This window comes from Gossypium arboreum, chromosome 5 (assembly GCF_025698485.1).
Source record: "Gossypium arboreum isolate Shixiya-1 chromosome 5, ASM2569848v2, whole genome shotgun sequence".
In the NCBI taxonomy this organism is placed as follows: Eukaryota; Viridiplantae; Streptophyta; class Magnoliopsida; order Malvales; family Malvaceae; genus Gossypium; species Gossypium arboreum.
The window spans coordinates 13200395-13225390 of record NC_069074.1 but is presented as its reverse complement, the minus strand read 5'-3'; the positions used below and the strand labels follow the sequence as shown (position 1 = coordinate 13225390).

The 24996-nt window shown below is 29.3% G+C and overlaps 1 protein-coding gene across 1 annotated transcript; it reads left to right on the top strand.

Annotated features, from left to right (window-relative positions):
* The first annotated feature begins 10136 nt into the window (after positions 1-10136).
* On the top strand, positions 10137-18020 carry LOC108452428 (protein LIGHT-DEPENDENT SHORT HYPOCOTYLS 10-like). Its single transcript, XM_017750217.2, has 2 exons — positions 10137-10937; positions 17597-18020. The coding sequence occupies exon 1, from the start codon at positions 10351-10353 to the stop codon at positions 10906-10908; it is 558 nt and encodes a 185-aa protein (XP_017605706.1). The 5' UTR covers positions 10137-10350; the 3' UTR covers positions 10909-10937; positions 17597-18020.
* Positions 18021-24996: the final 6976 nt, after the last annotated feature.

Sequence of the window (24996 nt, the reverse complement as noted above, 5' to 3'; positions counted from 1 at the left end):
TTTTTTATTTTAAAAAAAAAAAAAGGGAGAAGATAAGAATAAAGAAGTTGGAATATTTTATGACTCTGTAAGTTAAGGCAATTAAAAGGATGGTTGAAAAATTAAAAGCTGATGCATTCAAATAAGATTCTATAAAGTGATGGAAGTTGAAATTTCAGCCGTGAATTAGTTTTGTAATATGCATTTATGTCTCAAATATTTCACTAGAAAGTTGGCTTTTGGTTTTGTTTGTTTTTTTGGAATGACTAAACATGGCAGATTGGGTGTAGGATGGGCAGGCCCCCCCGGGGGTTGCCTTGTTTTGAGAGAGACCTCACGGTTTTGTTTCATTTGAAATACGTGCAAGTAGCATTAATGCTAATATCATGTCAAGTCTCTTACTAAATTGGGTTGGGGGCTTTGCTATTGGGTTTGGACAAATTTGTTGGAGAGCAAAGCAAAAATTACAATATTAGACCCCAACAGGAAGATGTACCTAGTGTTTGTTATCTAGCTAGGAGCAATATAATTTGAATGATTAATGCTTTCTTTGTGGACATGTCGATTAAAGCTTTGCCGATTTCTTCTTCACTTATCTCCTTAGCACCTATCTTTTGTCCAGCAATCATAAAAGACGATGAATAATGAAAGTGAATAATAACAAAATCAAATTTCAATATTTCCATACTTACGATTATCCATTTCGATACAATATATACTTCCACTTCTTATTTTTAATTTATTTTTCTTTTGGATAAGTATTTTTTATTTTTACCATGGATAATAATTTGTAAAATTATATTATAAAACTTTCAATAAAATATTTTAAATATATTTTAATAAAATTTTATTAATTAAAATATTTAAAACTATTAAGGTGAATAAAAAATATTTATATTCGACCTATTCCACATCAAACTTTAGCCTTTTGGTTATAAAACATAAAACTTAATGAATATTATAAGAACCAAATGAGAGATTTAAAAGTTTAGTGTAGTCCAAATGAAAGTATCTCCTCGCTCTATTAATTTAAAATTATCTATTCTATAATATATGTTCAGGGTTTGTGATTGTTCAGTTCAATATAATAATATTATCTCTTGAATCACCACATGTAACATTTACCGGTGAATTTGCTTGTTCTATGTATGGTAACAATTTTTTTAAAATTTTCTAAAGCAATTTATTTTTCAATCTTTATCTTAATGTTGAAAAATCAAATTTGAAAATGTAAACAATTATATTTAACTTATTAATTTTCTCGGTTTACTTTCACAACTTACTTTGATCTTCTTATATTGCACTAATGATTCGTTGGGTTATTAATATAATAACACGAGAAATAAACCTTTTAATGTATATGTATATATTACAATAGTTAGAAAATAGAAAATATTTTATATAAATTTATACTTAAAATTAGAAATATAAGTAAAATTCTTATAAAAAATTAAGTCATATTCAAAATAAATAAATAAAATTCATTCTCTTTTCCAAAATCAAATTTGTGTTTGACTGAAAATATCCATTAAAATTGATTTATTACAGACTTATATATGGTGAAAAAATAGGAAGATAACGTAAATCCTACAAATACCATACTTTTTACTCATTAAAATTAGTTTCCTCCCATTTTGCCTCATTAAATATTTCCTTTTTTTTCTTTCTTTAATGAGTATTAGTAGTAGTAATTTTGTTGTTAATATTATTAACATCTGGACTCATTAATTTATTTGTATTTAAAGACATTAGTTAACAAATGTGATGGTTTTTTGGTTGGCATAAAGTAAATAATATACAGTGGTGGCAGACGTTGCGTAGGATTATTAGACTAACACCAACTTAATATATAATTAATTTTTGAAAAATCTAGAAAGTTTGGTATGATGGCCTGTCGAATTTGGCAAGTGGAAGAACCTGTTAGAAGTGTCGGATGTAAATATTTAATATAATATTAATTTATAAATTTCCTTTCTTTTGAGTTTCTTTACCCCACAACAATTTAATATTTTTATTAATTTATATATCAACCCTTAATCCAACGGTGTTATATCTATGGATTGATTATTAGTATACACCATTCATTGTTATTTATTTTGTTTTATATGAATTGGTGATTAAAAATCTTATGAGATAAATGCAAATTGTGTTACTTTCATTTTTCATCCCTATTATTTTATACCCAAAAAAAAAAACCCACTAATTAAAGAAAGCACTCACTATCAATACCATTAAAAATTAATTAATTGATATCTAAATTATACCTTTATTCAAACATTTTTTATATTATGTTTTCAATATCCAAATCACTTCAAATGTTACATCTTCCTACATTTTACTTTATTTCAAATACAATGAGAAAATTAAGTTGATTTAACTTTTAATAAATATATTAATTTCTCTATAAGAATTTTGATTTCATTTCACAAAAAACTTTCTTTTCTTCATCTCCCTTTGAGCCATACTCTCAACTTCGTCCGTATCATTTCACTAGAAATATCCCAAACAAATATAATTTTATTCATTTGATTCCATACCAAACTTACTTGAATCAATGTCTTTAAACAAAACAAACCCTTATTTCAGTTTAAACTGTTCTTTTTTCTTAATTTTATTTGGAAAACCATTCAACAACTGCTTCAAAATCTGTATTTGTGAGATTTCGTATCAGTTTGGTGAAAAAGAAGATGAAAATGTACCAACACATTGCCTGGAGACAAGAATATTGTAAGAAAGGAGAGTTAAAGGAGTATATTACTGATTGCAAGCTTCCTTGGCAAGTTAAAATTATTCCCACCGGGAATAGGAAAAAAAAAAAAGGATTCTTTCAAAGAGCTATGAGAGTAGGAACATAAAAATTCCTATACGAAAGAAGAAAGAAATAAACCTTAGGTTGGAACAATCTACCTCGAAGAGAGGAAGAAATAATAGAAGCCAAGAGTAAAAAGTATAAAGAGTATTTTTTTTTAACATTTTTTGTGTTTTTATTTATTTCATATATTAATTAAAAGTATTTTTAAACTTCACTGAATTACTAATTACAATTTTTGCAAAGAGATAAGTTAAAAGGATAGAAAAATTAAATCTGAACTATTTATAATTATTCGACCTCAGTTATTTGTATGCATTACCTTAGCCTCACTTGTCAATATTTTCTCAATTAATTATCTTTGAATTGATACATGAATGGTAACTTTTATAATTGCTATATTTTATTTAGGCTAAACTAGAAACACTTATCTTATATTTAACACTAATTAATATTGAACCACTCTAGTTTTTATGGTTGAACTAGAAACCCTCCCAATTACAAATTGGTGCAATGGTGTAGACAAAAAAATAAAACCTCTTTAAATTGGGTGTTTATAAAGTGAAAGCTCTCTTAAAAATAGAATAAAAAATTATTGAAAGATTTAGCAAGGTAGAACTCAAAGTCCATGTACAAGAGAAGGAATGTAAGAAAATAAACTTTTCTTGTACTTTCACGTCATTTGATGCTTGGGTATTGATTTCTTTATATATATAAACCATATTAAGGGTAAAAGATGAGGTAATACAGTTTAAACTTGTACCAAATAAATATTTAATAAAAACTTTAATTCTTGTTCCATTCAAATCAAGATTAAATATTAATTTCTTATTTCTTATTTCTTAATGTTATTGAGGTATATTTATATCAAAAATGAGTTTCGAGCTATTTATAATCATTGGAGACAAAATCCAATGATTGGAGGGTGAAAATTTATGTTTAATTACAAACCATCATAGTGAAAGATATTTTTTACAAAAATAATTATTAGAATAGGGCATCAATACCATAAAGGCAAGCATGATACTATTAGGTTAGGCATCAATACCTTAATAACAAGTATCAATATTTTGCTCCTTTAGAAATAGTTGTGACTACTGACTTCCTAAAGCATTGATACTTGAGCCTAGGAGCAAAACATAAAAACTTAACTAATAAAATGCTTTAAAAATATTTTTAAATTCTTTAAAATGACTTTGAGATCAATTCAAAAACTTTTGGTATGAGTCAAATTATATTAAAACATGCACTTTAAAATATTTGTTTTGTTTTCCAACATAAATGATTTAAGGAATAATATAAAAAATTAATAATTTTTAAACAATAAACTCTTTATAAGTTATTATTATATTTACTTTTTTTGATATAATGTTTAGAACTTCTCATCCCCAACCTTTAAATAGGAGGATAATGTGCTTCACATGTACTCGAATCTATGTCCTCCTACACTCGACAATAATGCTTATATCAATCAAGTCAAGACTTAATAAAAAAACTTAATAAAAACAAAGGTAGCTATAACATTTTATTTCAAAATATATACAAAGAGATATACAACATGACCAACAACATACTGACCAAGTAAGAATATTATATTATAGGTATAAAGCTTTAAGAAAAAAATGCATTTGAGTTAGAAAATAAGATTAAATCTATTAAAATTTTAATAAAAGGAAAACGACTAATTATATTATATAGAATTAAAAGAAAAGAGTTAATAGATAGTACATAGCTTGTTTTTTTTTCGATTAATATATTTTTAAAGATAAAACCGTAAAATACAAAAAGAGTTATAAATTGAGAGAAAATGAATAAATTCACCCATTAATAACTAAATATTGATGATAAAAGTTGGGAATTTTCCAAGCTTGCAATACAATCACCAAAACTCATACAAATTCAGCCTGCGCTGAACAGAAATGGTAATTATACATTTAAAATGATTGGCGGTCTATATACATCAAATTTAAAAGAAGCATATACATAGGTAGAGATGGAGATGGCCACTTATAAAAGAATCTTGGCTTATTGATATCCCCTCCACATTCATCTAATTCTAGGGTACACCTTTTGGACCAAACCAAAACTTATGAAGTTGGAGAATAACCTCTTCAAGCTAATATTTGTTGATTTGGCAAAAATATATGTAATAGATTTCAACTTCATACTTGTTCTTTGATAATAAGCGGTGAGAGAAATTATGAAGAAAGGGAAAGTAGGATTCCTCACGGGAGGCTAACTGTTTGTCTTCAAAGTCACCTTATAGACTTCCCTTGTTTCAAACATATGTCCCCACTGCCCACATGTAGTACTTGAATCATAATAATACAAAAGTAGGCGTAATTATTATCACCTTCAAACCCAAAATAATATCACTGCAATTAATTAAGCAAAATCTTCACCATTCATCAACTAGGTGTTGATTATTGTCCACAAATTAAGTTATGGCAACAATTAATGTTAACCCTAAATTTCTCCCAATTTCATTGTCATCTTCTTTCAAGTTTGGAGTTGGTTCAAGACAGACATGGTTATCATTAATGAGTAGGATGCAAACAAATATAAATATGCAGCGCCAAGGGGTGTGGGTTATCATCATCTGAGAATATTGATTGCCTGTGGCCTAGTATTTTTCCTTAAACCTTGCAAAGGTCACCAATAATTTAAGATGCACCCTGAAACCCAGTCATAGTCACTGTTCTAAAAGTTGAATTGTTACGGAAAATAGTTGCCAAAATTCTTCCAAATCTTGGTGCAGTAAAATATGTTTTTCTTTTGCTGGTCCTGCTTTTATCATTGTACTGCCTATTTTATAGGCTATACTGCAAATCACTTTCGTGAAAAAGAAGGGTTGGACAATATCTCAGCTGACCACACCTTTACATAAATGGCCATAAATAAATATATTACAACTTTGGGTGTTTTACGATATTTACAAAAATCATCCTATCTATTTTCCTTTTTTGTTCAAAACCACAGAAAACTAAACATCAACTATTTCTTATATTCCTTCAAAGTTTGGAAGTCATAAATCATGAATTTTAAAAATATTTTTAAGGGTAGGCAAAAAGATCCATTTCGCTGAAGTTTTTAAGCTTTTTATATAAAAGAAAATATCATGATGAATTATTGAGAAGGAAATAAAAAATAGACTGTATGGGTTGATATTTGAATTTGAGGATGGAGACATGAGACATTAATATTTAGGGTTTAGGACCCCATCTCCCAAAGATGTCTCTCAAATTTGCAACAAAATGATCCACATCCTTAATATTTTCTTCTTTTTACGGCCCTCAGTTTTCTTATCAACACTTTTCCCGATCCGAATGGGAAACTTTTATTTCAATTTTCTTCACATAATAAATAAATTAAAAATGAAACAATTCATGCAGCACTAATTAAAAATGAAACAATACTTTTTATATTTCAATCTGCTTTACTAATTAAAAATGTCAAGTTTTCTTTATCAAAACATAAGAAATTAGAAGCTTGTGAATCAGGATCTTAGATTTAGTTGCTATTAACATTCAATTTGGTCTCATTGCTTTAATAAATAATATTATTCCATAGTCTTTTGTCTTTTATTTAAAATAAAAATAAAAATATGGTGGGATTTGAATTCACGTCAATTGCATTAGTAAAACCTTTAATTTATCACTCAATTAAAATTTTATTTTGATATTTTTACACATTTTAATTTTATTATGCCTTGATTGTATATATATTAATAATGTATTTGATTAAATTAGTGTCATAAATTAATTAGACACCGACTTAAAATTGATGATAATATCATAATAAATAAATAATTTAATCTATCTTTTAATTTTAATATTATATATATTTTATATGTTATTATTAATTAACTTTAAATGTATCTTGTTATTCTAAATTTATATTTTTCACACACTGAAATACTATTTCTAATGTATTTTATATGTTTTCAGTTAAAAAAAAAGACAATTAATTGAAAGTGTTAATGACTTGCATAAATTAGCTTCCTGTGAATTTCCCAAGATAGAGATTACTCCCTAAATTTAGGGACGCTGTTTTAAGGGATCCAAAAACAGAACAGGAGTCAATTTATAAATTTATAATTAAACACTTGACTGCCCAATTGATTCGTTACTAATGTTGTAATTCCCCACCAAAACATTTCGCCCTCAATTCACGATTTAGCTTCTAAAACACACTTTATTTTTTTATTTTGTATTTAATATTTAAAGTATTAGTTATCTCTATTTTTATTTATTTTCTATTATGACGTTAAATTTTTTTAAATAATTTTAACCAATGAAAAAGCGCCACATGATATATTTTGATTAATGAAAAATGTCACATGATGATTATATTTATTTAAAATAAAAATATTAAATTATATAAATATTTTAAGAAACACTTTTATTTTGATCGATTATTGATCGCTATTGATAAACGTTGGTTGATTATTGATCGGTGTTGACCGACATTGATCAAACGCGTTGCTCTATTAGAACACGTCATGTGTCTTTTTTTAGTATTATATATATTATATTGATTAAAAATATAAATATATATAATATAAAAAATTAAATAAATTAAAAAATGAATTTATTATAAAATTTAAAATTTAAAAATAATATATAAAAATTAAAAATGCTACAAATATTAAAAATATATATTTAAAATTCAAGTGATTACAAAAAAAAACTTGAAATTTAAATACCATTTTAGAATTTTATAAAAATTATTTTCAAACCTTATTTTAAATTATTTTTATAATTTTTACATTTTTTGATATAATATTACTAATTTCAACTAATTTCTTTTCAATTATTGGACTTTTTAAAATTTAGATTTTATATATATTTATGGTTTTATATATTTATATTTATGGTTTTATATTTTTAATGTGTAAGTACATTTAGTAAAATTTTTACAAAAGACACTCCATGATACTTTTATATTAAATTAATATCAAATAAAAGTAATTATATTAATATAAAATAAAATAAATTCCTCCCCACTCGCTTCTCTTTCTCTCTCCCCCATCGGCGCTCCCCCGTCTCCGTCCCTCCTCCACTCCCACCACCAAAGATTGTGACCAGAAACAATGAAACAAAGAGCAAAGAGAGGGACTTTTTGGGTAAACCCATTTCAGAGAACTGGATTGTTTTATTTTCACAAACAAAAAAAACTGTGGTTTGAACAGGGGTTTAGCTGCAAAAAGGAAAGGGAGTGCTATATATATACAGGGTGACTTAAGACTACAAAATTGATTATTACATACAGGAAGATTTGAATTCTGAACTGTCCTTTCTAGCTTTATTTTTTGGTTGCTTTCATGATTCTAATTTTATTTCTTCAATTTCAAGTTCTTAGCTTTAATTAAAGTTTGGAAGATGGTTAAATTAAGGGAGAGGGAGGAAGGGGAACGGGAATGGTAGTGGGAGGAAGTGTATATTTTTTTTGAATTTTCTAGAATTAATATTAAACTCAGAATATTTATAAATTTTGAGGATTAATTTTTTAATATCATGACTAAATTGATATGAAATGTAAAAGTTGAGGGTCAAATTTATTATTATATTAGAGATGTTCATGAGTTGAGTTGAGTTTGAGATAGGCTTAAGCATGATATTATAATACTTTATGATTGTCCAAGCTTTACTTGACTCGAAATATGAATCTAAAATTTTGTCTAAACTAGTCAATATTTATAAAAGATTAACCCAAATTCATTTTAAGCATGTCAATATTATTCTTTTAATTTTTTTAAAAATATTTATATTGTTTTAACTTAATATTTTTTATTTATTGAAATTTTTATATAATTATCTTAACATTATTATAATGTTCACATTAGAACGATATTATATATTTAGTATAAGTTTATTTTTTATTTTTTATAAATTACATAATATATAAAAATAACTAGTATAAACTATTATAAACTTAAAAACGGGTTGAGTCGGGACAGGCACTAGCCTTGAATGTCCAAGTCTGAATATAACTCATATTTTAAATGAGCTTAATTTTTTTGCTCAAGCCCATTTTTCGGGTTTAATATTTTTTCCAAACCCTTCCAAATTTCGTACGGGCTTTCTAACTTAGGCGGGTAACCTAACCTATGAATAGGTCTTTAGACGCATTTTTTAAATTGTCATGTCAGCTTATTACTTATAATTTTAACGAGGATGATCAAAATGACTGAATTATTTAACAAGAGTAGTTAAATTATAAATATTTAAAATAAAAAAATGATAAATAAATGATTATGTACGTTAAAGAGTTTTTAAGTTAAACCTATGCGGCTGCTTGAAAAAGTAGACTTTGGGGACCATAAATACCCATTTAATTCAAAATGGAAAACCAAACAGGCCTCTAAAATCAAGAATTAAATGCAGAAAATCTTTGAAGAATCCATTTCAAAATTGTCTTTTTGCTAAAACATTTTTTCTCTCGAAAGGGAAAGAAAAGCAAATGCAAAATTCAAACAAACCCACTACTTAAATAGACGCTATAATTTCAACTAATTGTGCATTTTCAAACAATAAAATCAAGTCAAATCAGAATATCACAGAATTATAATAAAATTAATTAAAAAAATTTAATCCATAATCAATCACAAGATGATCAAAATAGGGAGGTCTTTTTCGATTACAACATTTAAATTTAAACTGTATTTCGAAAAATAAGTTTTGAGAGATATTTTTTAAGTAGGCATGAAAACAAAATTTTGACAATGTTCCATGCATGCATGTTATTACCATGTGCTCGGAAAAACTGACAAAGAGGATGTTAAAAGCTTCCACACATTGTTCTAAGGGTTAGGGCAGCCCTCTCGTTATTCCACTAAAATTTTGCAGTAGTTAGGAGGTAGAGATGAAGACAAGGACATGATCAACTGATATATATATATATATATATATATATATATATAAATATATATTATAATCCAGCTAAATTGATATGTTAATAAACCAAGGAAACATCAGCAATACCACTAAAATATTTATTTATGTATTATCAGTCATAATTATTATATTAGTGGTGAGGAAAAGAATATCATAGTGGTAATAATTTATTTCTGCAAAAACAAACCATGTAATTTGTTTTCCATTCCCAAATTTAATCTTCGCACTAAGTCAAACACCACCAACTTTTTATTTTTTTGGGTGGGAGATCAAATCAAATGAAAAAAAAATGGTATTACCAAGGTAAATCAAATGAAAATGATGGTAATGATCGTAGAGATGATGGCATTGGCATTGGTATTTATACACTGGATTAGAAGATATTTGTTAATTGTTTGCGTCAAAGAAGGGGAAAAAAAAACATAAAGGGAGAAATAAGATAGGAGAGAAATTAAAGAAGAAAATGGGGAACAAATTAAAGCAGGTTTATAGAGGGCCCATAACATGTCTCCTCAGTTGGACCCAAAGACGTGATATTCATCTTTCGCTCCACTGCACTATCCCTATTCTTCCACCTTTTTCTTTTCTTTTTTTTTTAATGATCCTTTCTTGCCAAAAATACCCAATAATTCCTCTGGGAAAAAAAGATTAGTTGAGTTCACAATCATGTCAGGTGATATTGCCAGAGATTCTGCTGAAGGCTCCTCACGGTCTTCCGTCAACCACCACAATCAACCTCAATCGCCTCCGCTGAGCCGGTACGAATCACAGAAACGGCGAGACTGGAACACTTTTGGGCAGTATTTGAAGAACCAGAGGCCCCCGGTTGCACTCTCCCAGTGTAACTGCAACCATGTTCTTGAATTCCTAAGATATCTGGACCAGTTTGGGAAGACTAAGGTTCACGTACATGGTTGTGTGTTTTTTGGACAACCTGATCCTCCTGCTCCTTGTACTTGTCCATTAAGGCAGGCCTGGGGGAGTCTTGATGCACTGATCGGACGCCTAAGAGCTGCTTATGATGAGCATGGTGGGTCGCCAGAGACTAACCCTTTTGGAAATGGAGCAATTCGGGTTTATTTGCGTGAAGTGAGGGACTGTCAAGCTAAGGCCAGAGGGATTCCATATCGAAAGAAAAAGAAGAAGAAGACTCAAATTAAACCCAACGTCGACGACCCTATGCCTTCTTCCAATCAGCAGCCTTCTTCTCAGCTAGCTACCTAGGATCTTTCTTTGGATTCTTCACATAAACGGTAATTCTTTTGACTTTGTTACATATCATATACTATATATGTTCAACATATCATTAGTTTTTTCTTTTAAAATACGTTTCTGCTTCCCCCCACAAAATCCAGTTAATAAATCTACTTAGATGCACAAAGGAAATGTAATTTAAATAATATATATACAAAATCCACCTTAAACAAAATTTCAAGACTATGAAAGTAAGATCGCTCCAATAACTGCAACTGATTAGTCAACTAGAAATCATTAACATTAGCGTATTAGCTTTCCGATCTTCTAAAACCCTAAACCCTAATTCTTAGGCTCGGCCTGCAATATTGCAGAAATGGTGGTCAGTAATTTTAGCAAAAATATTTTACCCATCGATCATTTCTTACTATTACGTGCCGTTGATTGAAAGAGAAAGATTACCCCCTCTCTTTCTTTTCTTTATGTCTTTCTCTCTCCCCCGCCATATCATGCACACACAAACACAAAAATATTAATGTAGAAAAATATTTCCCATTTCTTTACTTTTCCCCTTGTTTTTGGGTCTTTTTCTGATTCTGTTCGATTTTGTGCTCCCCATGAAATGCATGTCCATGTTGGTATTATATATACATATCAATTTTGGGGGATTTCTCGTAGAACACATGGTCCAAATAAGTTTAAATATTAATATTTGGGGGGTGGGGGTGGAATCAATTTACATTCACAGTACTAGATTTTCTCTAATAGTATATAAACAGATTCAAATCATTTATTTAATCATACGTACGTCATCGTATCCCCTCTTTGATTGCATCTTTATAAACTAATGATAGAATACATATCAAAAGATTGCGGTAGCAAGGCATTGCCATTACGTTACGTATAGACTTTTAATTTCATGCATTTTTATTTTGTATACCTGACCTGGCGTGTAATTAGATTGTGTTTTATGATTGCACTTTTCATCAACCTAATTTACTAATCACGTCATCAACTATAAAGTTGTAGCTAATACTATAACTAAGCATGTTTTATGTAATCAAGCTATGGGTTAAGGTATATTGCATTTTTAATGAGAGAATTCAAGTTTGAACCCTCAAAAAATTAAGCTTTATAAACCGTAAAATGAACATAAAAGATACTTTAATTATATATATCATTAACAAGAAGAACAATAGAAGCCAAACACCTGATTAGCCACTATGTAAAAACAATTATGATAAATTATAAGAATTAAGTATTAGTTTAGTTGACATCAATATTGTTGTCAATGTAAGAAAAAATGAATTCTATCACGGTAAAACACGTTTATCCTTCTATTTGCATTAAGTCCTAATTAAAGAGGCAAGGAAGAAAACTCTTGGTATAAATGTATTCACAGTGACTTAAAATTTGAACAAGCTACTTTCTGCATGAACAGTATGGCGTATAGATTGTGTGTTTTAAGAGATGCTTGGTTGAAGTATATAATAGTATTACACGTTGGATTTTGATCTTAATTATGTTTTGGTATGGGAATATTTGAAATGATCATGCAGGAAAATGAAAAGAAAAGAAAAAACAGATCAAACTGGTGTTGATTAGTGTAAATAGGAAATTAAATGCCCGTGAATGTCAAGTAGCTTGACTATAGCCCGGAAGCAAGTTGAGTGGAGACCGTAAGTACACACGTGCATCTAAAGCCAAAAGCTCTAAACACTAAAAAGCTACCTTCTGACTCTGGGTTCAACTGAATCCAATAAGGAATATCAGATAGAATAATAATAATAATAGTAGTACCAGTGCAACTTTTTTCCCTGCACTACTATCAGCTCATATTAGTACGGAGGCTAATAATAAACAGTTTTTCTTAGGCGGACCAGACCAGACCAGATTTAAAAACTTGACTGCCAAGTTTTTTCCTTTGGAGAGCAAAGCAATATGTATAGCAACCCAGAGTCCCTAGGAATAATAGCAGAATAAATATGATGAGGAACCTTTGTTCGTGAGATTTTTCATGCATTTGTAGTCATCGATTTTTGGATCATTTGAGGAGCTTATTTAAAAAAATTGTTTGTTAGGTTGGAATGTCTCAGATAGCTTCTTGGTCCACTTAGAATGGTGGTGCAAATCAGTAAGGAGTAGCTAACACTATACCATGACAGACATTATACTCTTAAATACAATGGTGGTCTAGGGGTCACTTTTCAATCTAAATTATAATTTCAAACCAATTTCTTTTTCTTATAAATAAACTTTAGCTTTTGGTGTTGGAGAAATGCTTTATAAGGAAATTACTTTTTATTCCTCTATTAAGTCTTATACTTTACAAAATGTTTAAAATTGTCATTTTATTTTCTTGAAAGTACTTTTTATTACAATAATAAATATTATCAAAATTTTCAAAAGTATTTTAAAAAAAATCGTAGTATTTTTCAACATTGATGATAAACTAGCCCTACCTAAATTATGTTTAAGAAAAATTATATAAAGAAGAGAGGCGAAAAAGGTTATTCTCCTTTAGATTTCTTAGGGCAAGAGGAAATCAAAATGAAAGCCAATTATATCACCTTATGTGGCTAAAGAGAACAATGAAAATAGAGTTAATTCTACGGAACATCTCAATCTATAACTTTCATCTTAAACTATTTCTAAACTTTTAAATATTCTAATTACTTCCTAAATTATTGAGGTTATATCAATAAGGTTCTTCTATTATTGAAATTGTTAATTTAAGCATTAAATGAGATGTTAAATCGATGTGATATAGTTTAAAATACAAAGTTAAAAAAGATGAATATTATAAAAATAAATGTTGTAAAAATCTTAATTTTGAGGTTTTCAAAACTTTTAAAAATCTTTACCATGTATTATCTTTTTTCGGTTTTACTTGATTTTTAATTTTAGTTTTTAAAAATTACGCGGTGACATTTTACTTTTATTTAAAATTTTATTTTAATTTATGTCACATTAAACTAAATAGAATTTTGTTAAACCCCAAAAGAGTATACTAACTATTAGAATCAGACTTGAAACCAATAGCATAAACACGGACCCAATAAAGAAATATTTCGTAATAAGGGAAAAGCATTACCACACAAACCACAAACCAAATAAAATGAGACAACACCCTCAAAATACCAAAAAAAAAAAAAAACCTCAAAACTCCTACAACACTTCAAAATAATAGAAAAACATGATTGATAAAATAATATCTAATAAGATCTAACGTTTCAGTTAATAATTAAAGTAATAGTTTTAATAATAGAAAGACATAATTGATATAATATGGATAATTTATGTGATTGTAAGAGGCAATAGTTGATGAGTAATGTGGCTTGGATTTACGAGTGTAATGATGTGCTCTATAATTTCTGATGTGCATTTATGTTTGATTTTGGTTTTGTTTCTTATTCTTCGTTATTTGTATGGTGTTGCAAGCCTCTTTATTGTTAGGATGTTCCTTTTAAGTGATTTTTTTTTTTTAATTAATATCTTGGTTGAGAAAAAAAAATTAAAGTTTGAGAATTAATTTAGAAAGCAATTTAAGTTTAAGGATAGGTGATAGAAAATAATATGACAGAGTAAGTAGATATTTTCTCAATTATATCTCTTCAAATACAAACAATACAATAATGGTAAATGTATAGATAAGGCAATTAGTAATACATTTGTAAATCTTGGAATTTGGAGAGGAGTAGTAAATGAGGGGTGTGTCAAGGAAATTTCATGAAATTACAGATTATAAAAAGAAATTATGTTTTAGTGATTGAATAATTAGTTTTATTTGTTCAAGTAAGATGGCTGTTACTGTCCATATATTGGTTATTGGATATTGAAGGGGCAGTGAGCTTTTCTATGCCAAGCATGGAATTAATGCTATGGGGAACAAACAAAACTAATCTCTTTTTAGATGGTAATATATATTTAATGCATCAACATTGTCAAAATGTCATAAATCATATGATACATAATATATCTAATGAAATGATATAATGTGGTTTAGTATATATTTGCAAACAAGCATGAAAAAAAGACCAAGAAATGGAGAGCACACACATTTAATATATATTCCTGGCGCAATGATATAAAATGAAAGGTAACATTGTCAACAACATTGCCACTGGAGGAAATTAATAAACTCAGGCATTTTACCATTTATTACCTCATTATGTTGGGATCTATAAATTTATATTTGTTTGTATAGGTAGTATACTATGTTATGTTACTAAGTAAACATATATCTTCTTTAAAATAAATACATAATTTTATTTGGTTTATTAACACTTTTCATATTTATATATAAAAAATGAATGCACCTATTTATGTAAGAGAAATTTAAAGATAAAATTGAAAATACAACAATCAGTTTTAATTAAATAATTATTTTTCTATATAGATAAAAATAATGGATTTTATATATATTTAACGAAATAATATTATTTCCATAAACTATTGGGAGAGCTTTTTAATTTTACAAATGATATTAGAAATTATTATACATGTTGTATATTTTAATATCAATTAAAGATACTTAAAAACATTTTTAATCTTGTTTGTAAAATTAGAAAGCTCAACTACTAATATACCAAATCATTATCCATATAAAATCCATCCATTTTTTTTTCTTCTCGGTTCTCCTTATTATATATAAATATATATATATATATATATATATATATCAAATGAGACAACATTTTCTTATTTTTCATTTTTACTTATTGTAAATACTTAGTTTTGACTACTAACAGTTTATCTCTTTTCAAAGATAAATAAGAGTGTATTTTGAGAAATTGCGCCCAAAAATAATAATAAAGCTAACTTGAAATAAGTAGTAACATTGATTCATTTAAATTTTCTTTTGAAAAAATAACTCACGTTTAGAGCAACTATTGTTTGTGAATAGTTATGTTAAGAACAACTATATTAAGAACATGACTCCAATTTAAAATAACTGCCATATAGTGTAGCTATCATTTGAGAATAGCTCTTGTTGTGAACAACTAATGTTTGAAATCATTATTGTTTAGAATAATTATGTTTCAAAATAACTATGTTTAGAACAACCGATATTCAAAATAACTTTTTTAGAACAATTTTATTGCTTAAAAAGAACCATTTTCCAAAACAAGTTATATGAACAAAACATCGCCACAAAATAATTATTGTTTAAAATAACTTTTCCTAAAAATTAATAATTATGTTGAGAACAACTCATTATCGGAATAAATTAGAATAGCCCTTATTCAAAAACAATTATTATTCAATAATAACCTTTCTTAAGAATAACTTGTATAGTAAGACATGTTTTATAGAAAGATGTTTCATTGGGTATTTCCACCATCACCAAAGTAGAAATAGTGGAAATCACCCCCAAAACATGATAAAGTTCTTAGGTTTCTTGGTGAATTAACTATGAAGATAGTTAAAAGCTTTCTTCTTATTCTTTTGATGTAATATTAAGTATTTCTCTCTTCTGCTTAAGTTTTTTCCTAATAAAAAATCATTACTCCCACTCTACCATCACCATCACCAACAACTTAAGGTTTTTTTTAATAAAAAATTATTAATGTCTTTGTGACTGAAAAAGTTAATCTCATTACTCCCACTAAATGCTTGTTTTTATAACTCTCATTCCTCATACCTATAAATATGAGTACTCACAACTCAATTTGGACTCTTTCTTTTTCTTTTCTTCTTCTTCTTTTTTTTTTTTTTTTTTGCATTTTCATTATCTAACTTTCAAAAGTCTCCAAAGTTGTCTCAATCTATTTCCTTGCTCAGCTTTATCCCCAGTTACATATAGTTTTTTTATTAATCACAACCAGCTACTACATTTACTGTTATAGGATTTATTCTAATCTTCCTTTTATCTCTCTCGTTACATTCAATTCATTTATTTGCAACATTCCTCCTTCCTACCAAAGAAACCTCTATATTAACACCAATAACACTAAAATAATTTATAGAAGGGTTGAGCAATAATTTGTGTGAAAAAAATCAATTTACTAGTTTGCCTTTTTTCTAGTTACATCTACAACAGGATGGCAAAGTCTAAACCACTCAATGAATTTTATATCCATCCATTCTGGATGGTTTTCTTAATAATAATAAAAAATAGATGCATGAGTAGACCATTAATAAATACTTGCTTCACTGCCCCACTTTGATTTGTAATACTAATTTAACTTACCATATTTTTTGTATCATTGTTATAATTTTAGTACGTATGCTAAATATATATATACTAGTATTATTACATAAAACAAAGACTATATCTACCCAAATATATTCAAGAATAAATTTAAAATATATAATTTTATAACATAAAATAAAATAAAAACTAGTAAAACAAGTGAGATAAAACCGCATGAAGCAGTGTGTAATGGTTATGGGTATAACTACATCCATGCAAATGTGGGGCAAAGGTGGATGAGACAATCTCTTCCTTCATCCTCTTAATTCTAACCAAGCAAGAAAAAGTTTATCTCTTGGTTGCCAGTTTTAACAACCTCTTAATTACCAGTTTAAGTATAGAAGCACGCTAAATTAAATTAATAAACAATATTGTAGTTTATTATGTGGATATTTCTTTCTATTCCCTCTTTGGTTTAGTTACTTAATGGTAGAAGAGTTGATGATTTATATTCCATTTTCTGTGTGGCAAGTACCATTAACGTTAGTCGTTTCTGTATTTTGTGAATATTGATTTGTGCAGGATGATGAGCATTCAGAAAACATTGCAGAGTGGTGGGGAAGGGTTTAAGGTAAGGCAACGAGTATGAAGTTAAATTTAGCACTACAACTACTATACAAGTAGGCATTAAGCACTGGTTTTTGAGTCTCTGGCGCCTTTCCTTGCATAATATGAAGCACTACTTACATTATAATCAATTAATGCCCTTGTCTTACTTAGCAAAGCTTAATTAAATTTGTATCGGTTGTTAGTTCTCAATAGTTTGTAAGTTCTATAGAGTTATCACGTCTGATGAATTAGACGTATAAATTAATTAAGGATAATATATAAACAAACATTTTACTACATGAAGCTTTTTTGTCAGTTGTTTAAAGCAAAGCTGGATTAGATTGCAATTAGCTTGTTATTATATTATCGATGGAAGAGTAGGGTTTGTTGGAAACAATGGTGCAAGATCACAAATTAATAGTTGATACTAATAATTAAATTAATGCTTCCAAGATATGTGAAATAGAAGTGCTCAATTGTAGTTGATTTCAAGTGGCGTGGATGGCAAAGTTGAAGGATTTTAGTAGAATGCAATAGAAATGGGAGACAAAAGCATATCCAAATGCCTTTTCAAGTCATGGACTCCAAAAACGACCATAATTGCAATCATTCAACTAATTCAACACAAGCTTGAAAGCATCATGAATCAAATTAACTTTATATTGCAAGGCAAACATTAAAATTGGTTGTTAGCTAGGAAGCTGATAATGCTAAAACTTACATGGATACGTAAACCATTACAACAATGCTATGGCATTGAAGGAGAAAAGCACAGCAGCATAATTGAAGATTAACTATTGTACGACCATATCACAGGCACGAATGAAGCTACAAACACTTTTTAATGATTTCAACTTCTCTTTGTGAAACATAAGACGCAACAATTTGAGTCGTACGGTGGTTAGAAGCACAATGCGGGTAGAGTCTCTCAGTCATCTCAATATAGTATCATTTAAAAAATTAACTATATTTCTGTTTTAATAATCCAACATACAACTAATTGAAAATATACATTTCAATCAATCAAGAAAATGTTTTCATGATGAAGAATAGGCCTCACTACTGGGGCCCCAAGATCACTTCATCCTCATCCTCTGCAATTCCATATCTTTAGCAAATTGCATTCTTTGCTTCTCCCCTTCCGCTCTTTTATACACTTGCCAATCCTTCTGGCGGATATTCCCACTGTTAAGCTCTAGATAACGTCGACCCCAAGCGTTGATGAGGGCAGAAGTAGCTTCTTCGAGCCAACAATCTTCTTGAACCATTAACGGAAGTTGATAGTGAGGGCGAATCCTTAACGTCAGACATTGGGCGCCGGGAAGCGGAAAAAGGTTGGAATGAGTTACCATTAACTGAAAAATCAGCTCAATTGATTGACTAAACAAAGCGGTAAATGGAGTTATATAATAATAAATTTAGTGATTCACTTTTACGTATTATATTGATTTAATTATAATATTAAAATATTAATTCTCAAAAATCAGCTCAATTGATTGAGTAAACAAAACATTAAATGATTTTTTTTTGGAACACTGGACACCAGTATATTTAAAAAAAAAAATTGGGTGCGGCCATGTAAATTTATTTATTTCCATTTTCATTTCATTTAAATTTTTTTTCATTTAAATTTATTTATCTCTCATTTCAATTTTTTCTCATTTCAGTTTTTGTTTTCATTTAAATTTATAATTTATTCTCATTTAAACTTTCATTCCATTTCATAATTATCATTTCATTTCATATTCATTACAAATTACATTTTATTTCATATTCATATTTCATTTAACATTTCATTTCATTAATTTTTTTACATTTAAATTTCATATTATCTATGGTGCAATAGTGTTTATTCCATAACTTATAAGTGTGGGTCTTGATGTAACATAGACCGATTCAAGCAGAAGACGACTAATTATGAAAAACTACTATTCAAAATAATTGTATTATTTCTTTAGAATGTTTTTATTTTTTATATCTGTAAATTTAATGTAGTTGTTTAGGATTTAATGTTTCATTTTTATATTTTCGTGTATTAATTTCTTAGAATGTTTGTATTTTTTATATCTGTAAATTTAATATAGTTGTTTAGGATTTAAGGTTTCATTTTATATTTTCGTGTATTAATTTCTTAGAATGTTTATATTTTTTGTATCTGTAAATTTAATTTAATCCATGTTATATGTAGTTGGAATTTAAAATTTTCGTGTATTAATTTTATTTATCTGTTTATAGTTTGTTGGGTGTTTAAATTTAATTTAGTGTGTATTATTTTTGTTTAAATTTTATATTTTTTGTATTAATATTGTAGAATGTTTGTATTTTATTGTGTCGTAAATTTAATTTGTCATCTACTATTACTTATTGAATTATATATTTTTATTATTGAATTATATATTTTATTAAATATTTTAAAAGTCATTTATTCAAACAAATAATTATTTTAGAGAAATTAAATTAATATTAAAAACAGAATAATTACAAAATAAAGTAAATATTCTGAGATAAAAATTAAAATTATCGTGCTCTCGGCGACGTACCCGGCGTTGGCGTGTAACGGTTCGGATGCCTCCGTCAGCGATGCCATGCACCTTGCTGAGGCGTTTGATAATTGCTCGGTCCGGTCACTGGTGTCCCGTCCGATGTACTTAGAAAAGTAGTATAATCATATACACCATAATCGAGAGTTAAGGGGTATTGCGTAACCGGAGGTGCCAATGGAAAAAATATCCTCAGTAGTAGGTGTACATGCTTCCCGATCGAGCTTCGAGTGGTATGAGGACGATCTAGACCGTGTCGAATGTTGAGGCTCGTTGTTACCAAAAATATCCTCGAACGATAGAGGAAATTTGGGCTCAGGCTTGGGCTTCAAGTGGTGTGATGACAAGCCGGATGCTTCATATTGAGGCTCAGGATCGGGATTCGAGGCAGAATCAGTTTCAACGTTTCAGAAGGGCCGAACTCGGTTATGATGTGGTCGTGCGTTCCTCTGTTGCCATCGAGAAGATTCTAGTTGTGCGTCTTCCGGGATCAGCATATAACGACCTTAGAATATAAAGGGCTTCTCGTGTGCCATATACCATTCTACGTACTCGTGCATAGAAGAGAACCCTCCCTCTAAGACATACAATGTCAATCATTCCACAGAAAGATATACGATTCATGTTTTTTCACCCAATTTAAAGCGTCCTAACCTGAACCCTTTTTACTCATTCTGTAGACTTTTGTGATGTCGACGGGAGGGTTCAAGATAGGTTGTGCGCAACCAAACTGCCTCAATACCCGACCTCCATCGTGCCACTCCACCATATGGAAATGAATCAATGGTACATTTGACACGAACAGCTGTTCCTGCTCGATAACCCATGATGGTATGAACGTCGCGACCTCTTTCTCAACATATGGCATCCATACAAACTGCATAATATAAACAACACGTTATTAATTAATTTTTTCTTATGCAATTATTGTATTTAAAAAAGAAAGATTCGGAAGCGTGTTTTACGCCATCCTAGGAATGAGTCTCTATCATCATATGGTACACATGTACGGTGAACGATCGCCCGATTCTTGGTACAGCTGCCCATCTAAAAAAGCGAATAAATTATCAAATTATTTTTTCCATGCAAAAATGAGTATAATATACTATACAATTAAAAAATAGATAGAAAAATTGAACTATTTATTTACCTGTTCACGAGTGGCCACACATACAATTGGTGGCTCACTGATGCCAGAAATGACATTCAGTATAACGCCCAAGACTGCTGATCGCGTGATTCGTAACAAGTAATAAATATTTATATTAAAGATCAAACCTAGACTAACTATTATCAAGACGAAAAGGTAAGCGCACTTATCGAACAATAGTATAATAATGGCAAGAGCAAAATATCGTACCCAAGGGAACCAAAAGTACTAGTAATAACTGTCTTTTTATTATCTAGCCTAAGAATAAAAGGGTTTGTTTATTAAACTAATTATCTAAACTAATTAACTAATTTAATTAAAGAGAAGAGAGAATTTGGAAAAAGACTTGAAGAGAAGCAATTAATAAAGATGACACCCAATGAAGAATCCACCTAGATTTCACTTGTTATCTGACTCTGAACCGGACGATTTATTCACTTGACTTCTTCTGTAGAGATCCCTAAGATAAGTTATTATCCCTATTCAAGACTAATAACATCTAATCCCTAGATTGAATAACTGAGACTTTTCTCTAATTAACACTTTAGGGTTACATTAACTCAATCTATGGATCCCCTTATTAGGTTTCACCCTAATCCGGCAAAATCTCGTAATCCTATTTCTAGGTGTTCGATCAACTCCGCTTAATTATGCCAAATCTACTCTTAGGCAGGGTTTATTCCTCCTCTGCATAAGCACATCAAATCATGAATTAATATCCAGAATATTAACTCAAGCATTAAGAACACATAATTAAGAAAAAATCAAGTATTTATCATACAGTTCAGATAATAATAACAAGATCTATCATAGGTTTTATCCCCCTTAGGTATCTAAGAGGTTTAGTTCATAATAAAATAAGAGTACATCTCAAAAGTATGAAACTAACAAAACATAAAGAAAACTCTAAAAACCCTTGAAGGAATTCTGAAAGAGATCTTCAGTCTTGGAGTAGCTTCGGCTTTTGAGATGGATCGTCTGGCTTCCTTCAAGTAATTTTCGGCGTGTGGTTCTGTGTTCCAGAAAAGTTTTGGAGAGCCCCCTTTCTAGGTCATACTTAGGGTGTTTATATAGTCTTACATGAAATAACCAGATTAAAAGCACCAAAATCCACAAATCTAGTAGTAAACATCCATAAATATGCTAAGTATTTGGGGTAAAAACATGTATCATTTGGCGTTTATCAATTGCAGTAGAAGGCACTAACCGCCCATTGTTTTCGTAGATGACTTTTTCTGTAACACCCCTAACCCGTATCTGTCGTCGAAACATAGTTATGGAGCATTACAGGAATTTACAGGTCAAATATAGATATTTCATAACACTTAACATTCATATCAGAGATCATTTATAATGAATTATATTGTCCTTTAAATTAGCCCTCGAAGCTCAAAATATGCATTAGAAACAAGTAGGGACTAAACCAGGTACTTAGAAATTTTTTCGCAAAGTCTCAAAATTTTTTCCATATTGCATGGCACACAGGTTCGTGTGGTCAGACCGTGTGGGTAATCGAAATAGGGCACACGGTCGTGTCTTAACCTGTGTTCATACCCATGTAACTCTCTGACTTAAGTCACATGGTCAAGTCACACTCTCGTGTGCTAGGCCGTGTGTAAGTACAGGGGTCACACGGCCAAGCCACACACCCGTGTGCCAGGCCGTGTGAAAAATCCTGAGCATTCTGTTTTGAATTTTAATGATGTAGGGGACACACAGCCAAAAAACACACCTATGTGCTAGGCTGTTTATTACACACGGCTAAGAAACACGCCAGTGTCTCTGCCCGTGTGGACAAAATAAGGCTATTTTCAAGCCATATTTCTCACCTAATTTTGCCGTCCACCTACATAAACACTTAAACATATTCTCAAGCCAATATAATACGTCCAAATCAAGTCAATACCAAGTATCATAAATGACATATTAATACATATAATCGAGTTTTCATTATTATCAAGTTAATCTAATACATATAAAAACATCTTTGTACTAAATATGTCATTTCATCCATTCATCAATTTATCTATATGATTTCCATCACTCATCCATTTCAAACACATATCAACCATGTATAGACTCTTATATACTCTACAAATCATATCTATCACAAGCCATTCTAATGGCTAGTTACAACGAAAATCACATACATGCCATTAATGACCTAATTTTTAACCTATACATGCCATTATAACCAAAAGAAATTTACTAATTATACCGAAATGAGCCAAGGGATAGTGTGATCTTATCTTCGCCAAGCTTCCAACTCAACGAGCCTTCGAATTACTATAGAACAGAGGGAAATAAAACAGAGTAAGCATATTATGCTTAATAAGTTTGTATGATGGTAATTTAACTTACCAATCTTTTACATTTAAAGTAAGCATGCAAAATTCATCTAAAGAAATTTGGCAATTTGCTTAAACACATATAACCTCAAGAAACATGTTAGTCATGTATTTCGTGTAATCATCAAGAAAAAGAGATGAGCTCATCATGTAACAAATTTCATATACATATGCTTTCCATATCATATATCCATATACCATGTACATTTCCAGAATAATTCATCTCAAGTTCAGATTATTCTATGTCAGAACTTTGCCTATTGAATTTATTTGAAATATCGATGAATACACAGGTAGTACACTTGAAGTGTACAAACTGTAATCCGTCAATTCATATTCAAGAGTGTTCATTAGAGCACATAATCAGGAAGCCCTCTCTCGAGCCATATAACAAGAAGCTAATGTGAGCCATGTAATGGGAAGCTTATCCGAGCTGTATAACGGGAAGCTCATAAGAGCCATAATTAGGAAGCTCATGCGAGCCAATAATGGGTAGCTCCGAAGAGTCATTAACTAGAACCTCCGGATAGCCATATATTGGGAAGCTCCGGAGAGCCATTAATCAGGAAGCTTACAAAGAGCCATATAACGGGACGCTTATAAGAGCTGCGTTGTGTCCATAACACATGCAGGATCACAATCGATCGGGATGCTCCGAATAGCTATTAACAAGAAGCTCGCAAGAACCATATAACGGGATGTAATATCTCGAAAATTTTTACAGTAAAATATTATCCGTGATATAGTAAAATAAGGAAATAAAGTGACAAAAAGGGAAATTTTGAGTTATGACAATATTGGGAAGTATATTATGATATATTAATTCAAGAAAGGACTAAATTGTAAAAGTGGGAATAGTTTCATCGCACAAGAGTAAATATTCAAAATTTGAGGGGTTAAAGTGTAAATATGAAAAAGTTGAAGGACCAATAGTGTAAATATTTTAAGGGTGGAATGATCTAGAAACTAAGGACAATGGATGGATTAGGGCCAAATTGAATAGGTGAAGAACTATGAGGGACTAAATTGTAATTTTACCAAATTAAATGATGACTCAATGATGGAATTTTAAAAGATAAATAATGTAATAACTCAAATTTTACGGTTATCGGAAAAGTATATTTTTGAGTCTCCGTTACTGAAAAACGGATCCGTAAATATTTATCAAAAATATTTAAAAAGTTAATTGAGTGGTTAATTAGAGTTTAATTAAGTGAATTTAGTTTAATTAAGGATAATTAGATAAAAGGATTAAATTGAATAAAATGTGAAAGTTTAATTATAAATTAAAAGAAAATAAAAGGACCAAAATGACAATTATGCCATTTAGTATAA

Coding starts and splice junctions, on each gene's coding strand:
- LOC108452428 (XM_017750217.2), top strand. CDS start 10,351: ATGTCAGGTGATATTGCCAGAGATTCTGCTGAAGGCTCCTCACGGTCT.